At 34.0% G+C, this 15602-nt stretch overlaps 2 protein-coding genes and 2 non-coding genes across 5 annotated transcripts; 1 reads left to right on the forward strand and 3 right to left on the reverse strand.

Annotated features, from left to right (window-relative positions):
* The first annotated feature begins 1348 nt into the window (after positions 1-1348).
* Positions 1349-9212, forward strand: PHS2 (alpha-glucan phosphorylase 2). Of its 2 annotated transcripts, none has more exons than XM_088214215.1 (16): positions 1349-1713; positions 2127-2376; positions 2609-2788; positions 3108-3284; positions 3376-3461; positions 3651-3840; positions 4067-4159; positions 5011-5195; positions 5304-5421; positions 5496-5624; positions 5990-6208; positions 6309-6512; positions 6855-7013; positions 7372-7635; positions 8112-8302; positions 8798-9212. In XM_088214215.1, exons 2-16 carry the CDS (start codon positions 2164-2166, stop codon positions 8922-8924), a joined length of 2535 nt encoding a protein of 844 aa, XP_088070341.1. In that variant the 5' UTR covers positions 1349-1713; positions 2127-2163; the 3' UTR covers positions 8925-9212. The 2 variants fall into 2 exon arrangements, with proteins under 2 accessions (XP_088070341.1, XP_088070340.1); XM_088214214.1 differs by having other exon boundaries at positions 2130-2376.
* Positions 9213-9937: 725 nt separating this feature from the next.
* Positions 9938-13222, reverse strand: LOC110810040 (uncharacterized). Its single transcript, XM_088214220.1, has 6 exons — positions 13064-13222; positions 11931-12046; positions 11713-11821; positions 11414-11563; positions 10910-10973; positions 9938-10829 (listed from the first exon to the last, which is right to left on the reverse strand). The coding sequence occupies exons 2-6, from the start codon at positions 12044-12046 to the stop codon at positions 10213-10215; spliced, it is 1056 nt and encodes a 351-aa protein (XP_088070346.1). The 5' UTR covers positions 13064-13222; the 3' UTR covers positions 9938-10212.
* A 1104-nt stretch (positions 13223-14326) lies between these two features.
* On the reverse strand, positions 14327-14413 carry LOC148268990 (small nucleolar RNA snoR114). The gene has a single exon (XR_015817440.1). It is a non-coding gene; the product is annotated as a small nucleolar RNA snoR114 (small nucleolar RNA).
* Positions 14414-14914: 501 nt separating this feature from the next.
* Positions 14915-15001, reverse strand: LOC148268991 (small nucleolar RNA snoR114). The gene has a single exon (XR_015817439.1). It is a non-coding gene; the product is annotated as a small nucleolar RNA snoR114 (small nucleolar RNA).
* Between the last annotated feature and the right edge of the window lie 601 nt (positions 15002-15602).

Here is a 15602-nt window from a genome sequence, read left to right on the forward strand (position 1 = left end):
GTGTTGACTTATGAGTGTTCATTTCTGTATAAATTGAATTAGAAGAAAATTGAAGGTATAAATTCTGGATCCAGTATTGGATTGAAACCCACAATTTTTTAATATATTTTAATTTAGGTAAACATAAAATAATATTTCATGATAAACTAAAAATATTAATTATAAAACTAAAAAAAAATCTAAAAATAACCAAAAAGTCAATAATAATTAAACTAAGTCCAAAGATAAAATTAAAGAAACAATCAAAATTTTCACTTGATATTTCATACAGTTCTTTATTTCAAATTAAATTATATTTTTTTTTTCAATTCTTACTTATTTTTATTGTTTTTCAGTATAAAAATAAGAGATAATATAAAAGAAATTATAAAATAAATAAGATTAAATTTATATTGTAAAAAAAATTAAGTTTATAAATAATATGATCTTATATATGAAAAAATACAAGATAATTTATTTATAAATTATACATACAACATCAGAATCAAATATGTATTATTTATTATTTTTACATTTCATACGATGTATATTTTATATTTTATTTTTTTATAAATTAAAGACATATTTATGAAAATAAGATCCTAATTTAAAATAATTTTGGGTTTAATCTTCACCTAATTATGTATTAGGCTTTATATTATATTGATTTAGACATAATTAAACCTTAACCTCAATTTAAATATATTTTTATATAATTTTTTTTAGCGCGAGTAGAGTCTCGGTACTAATCTTGACATGATTACTCTTTAATTTTAATCTTGAATAAAATAACTGAGATAATTTTGAACGTGGAAAATATTGAGACAAAAATTAACTTAGTGGATTTTATAATTAATTTTAACTTAGTAATTGCATTAAACTAATTCTAACTTAAGTGAATTAACCTAGTAGTGCACCCAAACTTTTTCTCCTAATCAAAGCAATTCCAGAAAAGATCTTTTTAACCAAAATTGGGTTATACGTAATTTCAATTTCAAGTTAAGATATGATTTTGTTAGTCAATTTTAAACATGGTTCAAAATACTCTATAATATAATCATTATAATGTAATTAATAATATAATCACAATTTTAATTAAAGCTCCTGCTAACTAACTAAATAACATTATGTTAATTAAAAAGAAAAAATAAGGAAAACCCACACAGTACTGTTGATCTAGAAAGAAGGAAACCGGGGTGGACGGAACTTAATTAATTAATTTATTTATTTATTTATTTTGTGATACGCGCCTTTGCATCTTAGAAATCCACGCGTCATCTTTCTATTAAAAAAATCTATATTTAAATAATAAAAAATCAAACGTCTGATCCAAGGACAGGCTCTCCATTCCCCCCTTTGACTCCACGTCACTCCGCTATCATGTGATCTCTCCGTAACTTTCCTTCCATTCCTTTTCCAGTCTCTTTCTCTGGAAACAAACAGGCGATTACACTTTTACCTTCTTCTTCTTCTTCTTCAGCATTTTCTTTCTGAAACAAAAAAAAAAAAATCTTCTTCTCTACGTTGCTTGTCTGTTTCTGCTTTTAAATATCTTATATTTAAGCATATTCTTTTTACTGCTGCAAAATATCTTCTCATTTCTCTTTATACGCGTGTATAATAAATAAAAGAACGATTGAGCGAGCTTCTTCGTTTTCTTTACATATAGACAATTCTGCGTGAAGTTTTTGAGAGGCTTTGGTGTTTGGTTCGCAACCGAAGCCATATTTTGAGGTAACTTGCTACTTTTCTTCTGTTTTTACCTCTTTCGTTGCGTTAATGGTCTTCTGATTTTTCTGTTGATTATCGTTGATTTTTGTTTTTCAATTTTTTTTGGTTTAATTTCTGTATTTACATGCTTATCTGGATTTGTTAGCTTAATAACTAGATTATTCGTTAATACTTGAATAGAAAGTGCATTTCATACATTAATATTGAAGTAGTGTTTATGTTTATGGATTTTAACGCGCCTTCCTTGTACTTTTGTAATTTAGTATCTGCTATTTTATTATATTGTTTGTAATATTTGAAATGTTTTAATTTCCTTAAAAATTTAATATTATCAACATAATCTGGTTATTGATTTGTTGATAAATTAATTCGATTCCTCTTTTTTTTTTATCTTTCTTTGTTTGATTTGTCTGAAGAAGCTGCAAAGCAAGAGCTGTTTGAGGAAAGGTGTCAATGGCAGCCACCGGGAAAGCCAACGGCGCAACTGTATCAAGCGTTCCCGCCAAAGTTCAAGTGGCTGCGAATCCTTTGGCGGATGAACCTGCGCAGATTGCCTCGAATATCAACTATCATGCGCAGTACAGTCCTCACTTTTCTCCGTTCAAGTTCGAGCCAGAGCAAGCTTACTATGCAGCTGCAGAAAGCGTTTGTGATCGTCTCATACAGGTAACTAATTAACTATAAAGCCAGTATCTTTCAGTTCTTGATATGTTGATCCTTGCAGTTTTTATAGATTACATGAGTGTTTTCTGTGTTTGCTTATCTACCTATGTTTGCATAAAACCTATGTTCCACGTCTTTCCAATTCTATGGTATTGTCTTCCGGCATTTTCCATTTACTTGAGAAGGGTGTATGGGTTTGTTAACTTTTTGGTGCACGGTTCGATTGCTTTTGCAGCAATGGAATGAGACCTACTGTCATTTCCACAAAGTTGATCCTAAGCAAACGTATTACTTGTCCATGGAATACCTTCAAGGACGAGCCCTGAATAACGCAATTGGGAATCTGGACATCCAAGGTGCATATGCTGAAGCACTGCAGAAATTCGGATATGAACTTGAGGAGATAGTTGAGCAGGTAGTCATTTGGAGCAACTCAATCATTATATGACATGCTACTGGCTTAATTTGTTATTTGTGGACTATGGCTCCACTAAAGACCAGTTCATGGCATTTCATTTCTTGTACTGGATAAATATTGCGCACAAATTTGAGCAATTATACTTCCGTCTCATCAATTCAATTGAACCATGCCAACGTATGCCATTCTCAAGAAAACTTGATATATTTTTTCCTTCTTCAGTTTTAAATGAGCCTTGAAATGTATAAAAGGATGGACACTGCAATTCATCAATGTTACTTCCTAAGATGTGACCATTAAAAATAAAACCTTGCAGGAGAAAGATGCGGCCCTAGGAAATGGTGGACTAGGAAGGCTGGCTTCATGCTTTTTAGATTCTATGGCAAGCTTAAATTTGCCTGCATGGGGATACGGTTTGAGGTACAAATATGGGCTCTTCAAGCAGCAAATTACCATGGAGGGCCAGCAAGAAATAGCTGAGGACTGGCTTGAGGTTCATATTCACTAGAAAGCTATGTCAAAGATTGTTTTTGACATGTAAGAACAGTAAGTACTGACACTTTGTTTCAATTGAAATTCTGCAGAAATTTAGTCCTTGGGAAATAGTCAGGCATGATGTGGTCTTCCCTGTCAGATTCTTTGGTTCTGTCAAGGTTAATCCAAATGGCTCGTAAGTGACAGTTTAGTATTGATATGTTTATGACCAAAGTATTTGTGTATTAAATGATTTTGGCTGCATATAGGCAAGTGGAGACAATAATTTGCATCAAAAGCCTTTTCCTTTTCTACCAAGCTATGCAACTTGCTTTCTCTTGAATGCATAATTCTTTATTTATGGTTGCCGTTTGAACTATGGCAGCCGAAAATGGATTGGAGGAGAGGTTTTGCAAGCCCTAGCTTATGATGTGCCAATCCCAGGATACAAAACCAAAAACACAATTAGTCTTCGCCTCTGGGAAGCGAAAGCTCGAGCTGAGGATTTCGATCTATTTTTGTTTAATGATGGACAATATGAATCTGCAGCACAGTTGCATTCTCGAGCTCAACAGGTATCTATAATACATTCAGATAAAAATGAGTATCTAGAAAGAACAGTTTCTCAGGTTAAATATTAATCGTCAGCATAGGTTTCAGTAATATGAGTAACAGAACTACAAGGCTAAACTTAAAAGAGTGATAAACATTTTGAGCTATGTTCTACGAACAAACAACACATGACAATATATGTAGAATGTTTGCTTAATGCTCTGCTGTATGATATCTGTGCACTCTCAGATTTGTGCAGTTCTATATCCTGGGGATGCAACTGAAGACGGGAAGCTTTTACGATTGAAACAACAATTCTTTCTCTGCAGTGCGTCTCTTCAGGTTGGCTACTTGCCTTTGATTTCTTTTTTAACATCTGTTTCATGGCCCCATTTTGTTAAGTTCTATGTAAGATTCAATTTCTAAATTGTTTATAATTATTAAATCATCAAAAGAAGCTATAAATGCTATATGATCTCAATGGAAGCAGAAATTATCAGTCATCTATCAAGACTCCTCTTAGGTTTCTCCAAAGTAGAGGCAGTTTACCTATTATTTGGGCCAACTGGTCACATAGGCTAAAGTTCCAGCTACTACATGTAAGTAATATACACAGCATCTTCCTACTTGACAGAATGCTTGGGGAGAGCATTTAGAGAGATGTTCGCTCTGATATGACACGAGGGTTTGTGCATTCTTGTGGTAAGAATAATGTATTGGACGAATATGATAATCTAAATCATTGATGGTTCCAAGGTCTTGGCTTAGTCCTATATGCAATAGTCGACTTACTTTCCTCTTTGGTTTGGTGTCACCAGTTCATGCTACTTCAAGATTAACACCAAATGTACATTCTTATCAGAATGTTGCTTCTCATTTCGAGCAATGAACACCAATTTTGTAATGGTGTTCCTGAAACATAATGAGACAATTTGTTTATTTAAAGAATTTAGTTTCAATTGAGTTGTGTTCAAGAAACCTGTAACTGTTAATCTAGAAAGCAAGAAACATATTCTAATTTCATGATGAGAAGTTGAGGGTCTTGTAGATGCTCTAAGTACCCATTTCCAGTGGTGCTTTTGAAGGTTTAATTGTTTCAAATTCAGATTTTCTGGCGATTTACAAATGTAATGAGCAGTATTAACTGTGCCATCATTTTACTTTGTTGGTTCTAATCTCGGGACCGATTACAGGACCTTATTTTCAGATTCAAGGAGAGAAAGACTGGAGAGAGCCCAAGGCATTGGTCCGAGTTCCCTAAAAAGGTTGCTGTACAATTGAATGATACTCATCCTACTCTTGCAATTCCAGAGCTAATGCGATTACTAATGGATGACGAAGGACTTGGATGGGATGAAGCCTGGGATGTGACAACAAGGTGTCTCATTATGCATTTCTAGAACACATTCAGAGGCTTTTGCAGCATAACATTTTCTTACTCATTGTGAATATTGGTTCGGGAACTAAGGGTTACTAAATTGAGCAGGACCATTGCTTATACCAATCATACTGTCCTTCCTGAGGCACTTGAGAAGTGGTCACAGCCTGTGATGTCAAAGCTTCTTCCTCGCCATATGGAAATAGTAGAAGAGATTGACAAACGGGTAAGTTACTGATAGTTTATTTTTGTTCTCTAAATACGTATCATTACACTTCAGTGTGAAGTTATGTTTTTCAGTTCAGTCAGATGATTCGTACCACACGACCGGACCTTGAGAATAAGCTTTCGAGCATGTGCATTTTAGACAACAGTCCACAAAAGCCAGTAGTGAGGATGGCAAACTTATGTGTAATATCTGCTCACACAGTAAGTGGCTCTTCTGCAAAAAGCACAAACTATTTCATTGTTGACGAAGTAGGCAAGTGACTCATGGTGGAATTCGTCGTCTGAACATAGTCCTGTTGATTATCAGAATACATTATATTATTGCTCATTATTTTTGTTCGTTTAGGTGCAAAGTTTTTCCAAATAGATCTTGTTATTGTAAGGTTGGAGGGAAGTGTTATAGGTAGGCACATCCATGTTGGTGGCTTACTTATTCATGTGTTTGAACTCAATTATCCTAAGTGAAAATTTTTTTTTCTTTCTTTTTTTAATAAGACACTGTTTCTTCACTGTAATGTGTTGTTGACTGATACAATTTAATATTTCATTTGTGTGGTCCTTTGTAGGTGAACGGTGTTGCCCGATTACATAGTGACATTTTGAAATCTGAGTTATTTGCAGACTATGTCTCTTTATGGCCCACCAAATTCCAGAATAAAACAAACGGTATCACCCCTCGTCGATGGCTCCGTTTTTGCAGTCCTGAGCTGAGTGACATAATTACCAAATGGTTAAAGACAGACCAATGGATCACAAAACTTGACCTACTTGTAGGTCTTCGGAAAGTAAGTGTCAAGAAAATTTCTAGTGTATAAGCTTTCCTCTAGAAGTGCCTCTTCTTAATGGAATAATATTTACATCCTTAACTGATTGTTTGTTCGATAGTTTGCTGACAATGCAGACTTCCAAGCTGAATGGGCATCTGCTAAGATGGCCAATAAGCATAGGTTGGCCCAGTATATATTGCGAGTAACTGGTGTTAGCATTGACCCAACTAGCCTGTTTGACATACAAATCAAGCGCATCCATGAATACAAAAGGCAGCTACTGAATATCCTGGGTGCAATTTATAGATACAAGAAGTTAAAGGTAATAAAATCATCCTGATATTGTACAGTTTTGTTGTCAATCATGCATGTACAGGATATACATTACTTGGATTTGCTAGCCTTCCATGAAATATAAGCACGTTCACAATTATTTTTGCCAATTTACCAGACAGTGAGATCATATTAATCCACTTCAAGTTCAAAATGATTAATCACCATGTTTCCTAACTACAAGCACAATCACTTATATTTAAAAATTAACCTATTTGACCATATATCTTTTGTTTCTACCATTCTTAATTTGAAATAATATTCATAATCATCCACCCTAAAGAACTTTTATTCAAAATTCAACTTTAACTATCGAAGTGATCTATGTCAGGAGATGAGCCCTGAGGAGAGGAAGAAGACAACTCCTCGCACCATTATGATTGGAGGGAAAGCATTTGCAACATATACAAATGCGAAAAGAATTGTCAAATTGGTGAATGATGTCGGTGTCGTTGTCAATAATGATCCTGAGGTCAATAATTATTTGAAGGTAATTTATCATATTTCATCTGTTCATGCCAAGGTATTGGGCCTTTGCCTATCCCAGTGAAATTGCATTAGATGTCCCAAGTATGCGAAAAACTGTTTGTTATATTGCAGCACAGTAGATTGTTAGGACTCTGCTGGTTAAATTAAGCATCTGTGATTGTTAATGAGAAGAAGGTAATCCCACTAGTAATATCATTGGTTGACATATCTGGTATGGCTGCAGCAAAACTAATAACTTCCAGCATGCGTATTAAATTTGTGTAATTTGAAAAAAATAATCAAGAGTTTTTGATGGAGAAGATGCTAAAAAACACTATTTACCTGCGTGAATTCACTTTCCTGTCTCACAAAACTTTCAGGTTGTGTTTGTCCCAAACTACAATGTATCTGTGGCTGAGGTGCTAATTCCTGGAAGTGAACTATCCCAACATATCAGCACTGCAGGCATGGAGGCAAGTGGCACTAGCAACATGAAGTTTTCTTTGAATGGTTGCCTCATAATAGGGACACTGGATGGTGCTAATGTTGAAATAAGAGAGGAAATAGGTGAGGAGAATTTCTTTCTTTTTGGTGCAACAGCAGATGAGGTCCCGAAGTTGCGCAAAGAAAGAGAGAATGGATTGGTAAGAAAATATCTCTTTGCTCCGTCCCAACGCTGATATAATGGATGGGTGTGAATGACTGATACTTGGAGTTTGAGAGCTGTGATTGACAGACAATTCTTTGGTTTCACTACTAAACAGGATTAATGACATCATCCTTTTCCTATTAGCACAAAACACACGTTTTATGTGTTAACATCTGGAAGATTTTTCATATGCAACCAAAATATAAACTGGAAGGATTAGTTATTCAAAAAGCAGCAGAGGATCTGAAATAAATAAACTTTTAATGTATTTGTAACTCCCATCGATCAAAGATGACTCTGACCCTCTCATAAGCATTATTAACAAACTGTTCATTTAGATTTGAATATATGCACGTCTTTCACTTAAAAACAGCATGAATTGGTTACTGTTTCTGCTTTCATTTGAATCCCTTTGTTTTCCCAACAAGTGAGCAAGTTTTTCCTCTTACATTTATCCTTGTCAATACACAGTTCCAACCTGATCCTCGTTTTGAAGAGGCAAAGCAATTTATAAGAAGTGGAATATTTGGCAATTACGATTACACCCAACTCCTTGACTCTCTGGAGGGCAACTCTGGTTATGGTCGTGGTGATTATTTCCTTGTTGGTCATGACTTCCCCAGCTACATGGATGCTCAAGCAAGAGTAGATGAAGCCTACAAGTAAGATCCATAAGCTCCCAATTTTGGATTTAAAAGTTATGTTCTCCTGCTCGAGTACTTTGATTCACATACTAGCATGTGGCTGAAAAAAACTTGAGGTCAGCTGGACCTACAAAGGAAATTCAACCAGAAATAACGAATTACCAATCATTCTGAACTTAGCTCCAAGAATGACTGTTGTTCGACATGGATAGTTCATGTGGTTGGCATGGCCACTTAGAACATTCCGTGTAAGCACGATATTTTAGTAACTACCAGTACATTAACAGGTGGTAATTATGCTTGTATAACAGATTTAGAGGCCAACTTCAATCATGCTTGCAGGCATTTTCTGGGTGGTCAGATTAGCCTCATCAGCATGAACAAAGCTCATAATTTAATTTATCATTGGATTTTTGGGATGAAGATTTACTGTTCTGGTGTCATCTGTGCTAAAATTTTATTAACTGAAGACAATTAGCAACACTTTAATCCAATTCTATGATATTGTTGCAGGGACCAAAAGAGATGGCTCAAGATGTCTATACTGAGTACTGCTGGTAGTGGTAAGTTCAGCAGTGATCGCACCATCTCTCAGTATGCCAAAGAAATCTGGAACATAGAGGAGTGCCGTGTACCATGATGCAGCAGATTGGCCTACCTGCACTGCTTGCTTAGCTCTAAATACAAATATATATAGCATGGAATAAGGTCATATTATTCACAACTATACACGCATATATACATATATGTTAATAAGCCGTATGCTCTGGCTCTTTTTTGTAGAGCGTGTTTGTTTTACTTTTACCTAAAAGCATTTGTTTTAGCAAATAAACCTGCTAGTTGGGTTATTTGTTAAAGAAAATCATGATTCACCGTTACCTACTTTTAGAAGGACCCACTTCGGCGGTCTTATTTTTCTTTTCTTTTAGACTATTTTTTGGAATATTAGTTTTTTTTTCTCTTTTTAGGTGAATTCATTTAAACATGTGGAGTTTTCTCCTGAACTGATAACAAATTTTGCTTTTAAATGATTTTGAAAGTTGAGACAGCACATAGACAATAAATTTGAATGTCATCAAATTTAGTAAAATTTAAAATGTATTTATTTTGTAATTCTAACTAACAAGTAAAATATTTAAATCTCATTTAACAACCCCCAGGTAACTGCACATAAAATTGTATATGATTGCGATTGACAACCATGTCGTTAATCTCTTTGATGTGCGATTTATTTTCACCATATTGTCCTTCACCCCAAGAGCATCCTGTATTCATATTTTAGCACGTTGATATTGAGAGACGGAAGACAAAGTACATCCAAGGTCTCTATCACACAAGTTATCGCAGCAAATGGATTTATGACCAATGGTTTCTCAATAACAACATACTGAACTCAGATAGGTCGCCATGCAGCGTTTCAGACTTGATATCTGTGAGCCACATTGCAATTTGTGAACCATCAGTAATTTTCTAAATAAACTATCCGCCCTATCGTTAACATGATTATAAGAATTGTTTCCGATGATTTATACATCGAATCCTTAAGTTCTAATCTAATTAAAATTGGAAAATAATAATAATAATAATAAATTCTTTCAACTCGCCCTTGCAGGAACAAAGAGACGATTAAAATATCAGAAGACAAAACTCTAATAAGCGAATAAAAATAGAAATATTCTAAATTGATTCCATAACCACTACAATTCACTCTCGATAGGAATACCCCAATGCGTCCAGAACCCAAAATACCAAGGGTGTAGGGCATCGATTAAGTACTTACATCTATTACAAATATGCTCAATTAGAAGAGACTAGATTCATGTTTTTTAGGCCAATTATTGATGCTATAAGAAAGTTCAAAGAAGGTCGAGAATAATGGCCACAATATACAATAAACAGGCTACCCATGCAAAATACTTGAGCTCTTCTCACTGGGACGGTGAGGAAGACCTGGAACTGACAGATCTTGAAACAGATCTGGAACTTGGGCTCACACTTCGACTTTGAGTATAACTGTCAGGAGATTTATCATGCCTGGATGATCTTCCAGGAGATATGCTCTTCCTTGGTGGTGGCGAGACACTCCTTGAGTAGCTCCTCCTTGAGCTCCCGTGCCTGGGAGATACACTGCGCAAGTAGTTTCGCCTTGAATTGTGACACCTTGGGCTAAGGCTCCGCGAATAGCTCCTCCTTGCCCGTGGTATAGGACTCCGAGATATAGACCGGTTGCGATGTCTTCCGTAGTAGTGATAATCTGGTGAGTCATAGGGAGAGTAGGACCTATCACGCCGTCTATAGTATCGGCTATCTGGTGACCTACTATAAGGTGAACGAGACCGTGAGTATGATCTGCGTCGTCTATAATAAGGAGAGTAAGATCTCCGCCTGCTGCGATATGGAGAGTAGGATCTCTGCCTGCGATAGTAAGGCGAGTAAGATAGGCTCCTGCTTCGCTCAGATGAATAACCAGGTGAGCGGCTTAGACTCCTATAAGGGGAATAACTAGGAGACCGACGGGGAGAATAGCTACGTGAATGATGACGAACTACATCATGAGAAGAAAAATAGTCAGTACAAAGTTTTATACACAAATTCATCACGAAACTGAATGAAAATTTATCTTACCACGAACTGTCCTCAGGCCCAAATACCTTCCTGGAGTTGGAGTTCTTCCTCTGCGTCTTCTAGCCTGCAATAAGTTACCTCGAAAGCATTAGATAATTGAACAAATGAACAAGTAAGAGATAATAAACTGTTTTTAAAATAGGGAAAGGGGTATTTATTTATTGCATAATCAAATTCACCTCATTAGCAAATAATAACTAAATCAATAACCAGAAGAGCACAATATTTAATTGCTAGAAAAAGAGAGAATGCAGGGCATACAACCCTAACAGTCTGATACTTGTTGGTGTGTTTGATTTGTTTGTTAAGTTGTAAGGCTTTTGGAGTTTGACGAAGAGCTGCTACACACAGCTAACCTGCTGTCACAAAAACTTCAAGCGGAAAGAAGCAAACAACTTTCAAACTTCATCGAACTAACATCAAACTATCCATAATTTTGATATGATATTCAGTATCAATGATTAGTAAACAGCTAAAGATAAAAAGGAAACTTAAAACATTTACCTTCTCCACTGTAATGACACGGCCCTCAAGAACAGAGCGATTCAGATGCTTAATGCAGCGATCAGCCTCCTCAACACTTTCCATAGTAACAAACCCAAATCCTCTAGTTTCTCTTGTCCATGGGTCAACCACCAGATGAACATCAATCACCTAGAATCAAGTTCTTTATAGTGAGAACAGAGGAGAAAATAATCCTCATAGCACATCAGTAATTATACATAGAGTAAAGCGTAGACGACCACATTTCTCCGAAGCTCATAAGAATATTTTGAGTTGGGAAAAAAAAATAGTATCCACACCTTTCCCTCACTTGCAAAATGTTTTTCCAATTCTCTCTTTGTGATCCTGGGAGACAATCCAGTCACATACAAATTATTTCCAGGATTTTCCACATCACTAGAAAAGCTCCTGTCAATAAAGTTGATAGACAAGCAAGGCATCATTAGGGCCATCTATACAATGTGAACACCAGAAAAATGGCGTCCTAAATCACAGCAGCCAACAACTACAAAAGTACCTTGATCGACTCCTCGACTCTGACCTTGACCTTGACAGAGACCTTGAGACAGACCTGCCATACCTCTTGTATGGAGAGGGGGATCTAGAATACCTTGACCTCCTCGAATATGACATCTGAATATACAAATTCCACATATCATCGAGATGAACATCAATAACAAACAACAGAGATATTGTGCTTCAAGCCAAAACTGAACAATTCAGTAAGCAAAATTTAGTTTAAATTTGTGTACATTCCAAGGTTAGATTCTGTTAAAATAACTATATTTGTGCATATATATATCAAAGGATGAAGGATTATTTCGTACAATATGTATAAACTAATGTGGGAATCCCTTTCCATGAGTTATACTAGTTACTAGTGTTTTTTCTTTTAGTAATACTGAAAATGGGTACCATGATTGCATATCCCAGATAAGGAAACCCCCTCAAGGCAATTGCTTCAATAATTGCAATTAACTGGAGAAAGCATCCCAAAGGCATCACTAGTTCAATCTTGATAAGCCTTGATTTCTCAGTTCCTCTTCATTTCCTCAATGTCAATTTCTATTAAATATGCAAAATACTAACTCATTGCTCAGCCCCTAGTCACAATTTAAAGGGAATTTCATAAAATAGGTAATTCGTTTAATAAATTTAATTTATATCTATTGAATGTATGCACACTATATCTAGCAAAACAAAAACGCTTTATCTTCAACAAATAATTTCAGAAGTTAGTAGAGAAACAACAATCTTAAATACAAATACAAACTAAGATAAATTTCCGTATACCTCAAACTTCATAATGACTATATGTTACACATACCTAAGAAATTTATACTATATTATAGTTAATTCCTCGAAAGAAGCTAATAAAGCTATCGCCCGTTATCAAACCGTGAACATATACAATAATGGAAATACACCAAAGGAGAATCGCTCATGAATCAATTTAGGCGATTTGACTTAGATTCCACAAACATAAAGACTTAATCAACAAAAAAACGTACTCCTCCATGAATTCAAGCGAGTGACCCACACCACGCAAACAATCTAAATATTCACAACGAAGCAACAGAGAACCACCAGACCGTAAATTACGATTTCAAATTAATATCTACAGGAAACAAAAATGAAAATACTCCTCACCGTAAACAACAAAGAAGATCCAATTGACCTCTGTTCCTCCCTGTACCGAGAAGAAGATGCGCAATGTTTCAGGCTTCGCTCACTCTCGATCTCTCACGATTATACGCGATATAACTACGCCAGTTTTTTTATTTATTTATCGAATAATTCAAAACGCCTTATATAGGAGGTGCCGGAAAGAAGTTTCTGGAGAAGCGGACACGAAAATATATTAAAATCAGATTGAATAAGTAGTTTGGAGCCCGGGGTATTTTGGTCATTTGAATAACTCCCTCCAGTTCCGTTTCGCAACTTTACGTACTTGATGGGACAGCCAGATCACGCCACGTGGCTGACATTGCAGTTTCATTAAATTATTAGTTTGGAAAAACCCATTATAAAAATTAATTAAAAGACAGGTATGTGTTTAATAAATTAGAGAAATTATAGTAAATTTTTGTATTTTTCCAACTCTACAAATTAGAAATTGAAAGTTTAATTTTCAATTATAATACATTTTAGGTTGTATTAAAAAAAAATAAATGAAAAAACTGTTGATTAGCAAAATTAATAAAATTTTAAAAGTTTTACCAAAACTCAAATAAAATATTTCTAATTGAAAATTATATTCTATACCAAAATTTATTTATTTTTTATTAAAATACAAATTTAAATAAGATCAAATTTAAATTAGTAACAAAAAAAAAAGGATCGAATCTCCAATTCGGATTTAATCTTCTAAAATCTATTTGAATCCTACTTGTTATATATGTGTACATACATATACACATTTTTAAAAATTTTATTATTATAAATATATTTATATATATATAAATAAAATATATTATATTATATAATTATATAATTATATTCATAAAATATAGTTAGTATATATTATTATATGTAGATTAATAAATATACTTTTAATTTTATATTAAATGTAAATATAATTATATTTTTATTAATATAATAAAATAATTATGTTGAATTTGAATAAGATAACTCTTAAATTTAATATGGTCTAAATTTATTAGAAAAAATTTAACACTCTATATTCACATCGAGTTTAAAATTTAAATTTATTATTCATACGATCAACTCAAGGATCTTAAAATTAAAATTTTGAAATATTTGTCAAAGTTCATATTATTTATAATCACACAACATATACTAAAATAATCCAATCTAATTCAGTTAAAATTATTAACCCATTTATTATAAAAATAACGTTAATCTAGAAGGGAAAAAAAAATTAAAAAAAAAAAAAGAGAAAATAAAAAAGAAGAGCTCAGATGCACTCATAATCGTCAAACTAATCAGACGGTTGCGATGGACCCTACCATCACCCGAGCACAAACCTCATCACCGCTCACAACTTGAGCTAGCCGAGAATCGATCCCGGGCCTGCACCCAAGAAGAATACCATTCCACCACTAAACCACTGGTGCTTTGTTGATTGTACGTAGGTTAAAGAGTTATATGATGACTATTATGTTTTTGGATTATCGTAGATTTATTTCTGCAGTTTGATTTTTTACTGGTTTTATTGCCTGAGTGGCTGAAGCTTTGTTCACTTGGTAACTTTGTGAAAAATAGTTGGATGATATATTGTGTGACGCAAAAAAAAAATAAAAAGAAAATGGTATTGAAAAGTAATTATAAAATATGTTTTAAGTTTAAATTTAACTGAAGACTTTTAGTGTGTAAAATTAGCCCAAACAACATATAACACGTAAAGACGTTTTAAGCAAAAATTTTGCGGAAAATAACATGTAATTTCTTAATCACAATTGGTCCAATTTTATAAAAATAAATGTAAATTTAGAAAAGAGAAAAAGTAAATAAAAAATAAAAAATAAAAAAAGAAAAAGAGAGCTCAGATGCGCTCTTAGTCGTCAAACAAATCGGACGGCTGTGATAGACCCTACCATCACCAGAGCACAGATCTCTTCACTGCTCAACTTATACACAGTTAACACTCGAACCATGGACACGCACCGTGTGCAGAATACCTTTCTACCACTAGGTCCCCGGTGCTGTTTTGATGAAGCGTACGTTGAAAAATAAATATGTTCCTTAACCTGGAAGAGACACGCAAGTAGGAAGTTAATCAAAATTAAAGAAAAAATTAGTTGAGCCAGATTCAGATGGGGAATCTCTAATGTGCCAGACTAGTCAGAGATGAATATTGTGCAATGCAAACACCGCATTAAATTAATTAGTCACATAATACGTTGATTGATGTTGTATAATGCAAAAAATGCATTAAGTTAGATATTACGGTAAAACTATTCGAAAAAATCCGATTTGGAGAGCTTACAATATATAAGACTACTAGAGATATAGCCAAAACAAAGTTGTACTTATTTTTTCTGCTTATAGTTTAAGCTTTTTATAACAACTATACCCATTAAAAGAGTTGTTAATCACATTAAAACTATAAAATGAGATAACTTTAAACTTTAAGTTGATTGTGTTATTATTTTGTGTATAAATACTATTCGATTATTAAAATTTATAAATTTTCATTAAAAAATAGTGGTAAGCTTTTTGCACAGTT

Source organism: Carica papaya, chromosome 2 (genome assembly GCF_054855325.1).
Source record: "Carica papaya isolate Zhongbai chromosome 2, ASM5485532v1, whole genome shotgun sequence".
Classification (NCBI taxonomy): Eukaryota; Viridiplantae; Streptophyta; class Magnoliopsida; order Brassicales; family Caricaceae; genus Carica; species Carica papaya.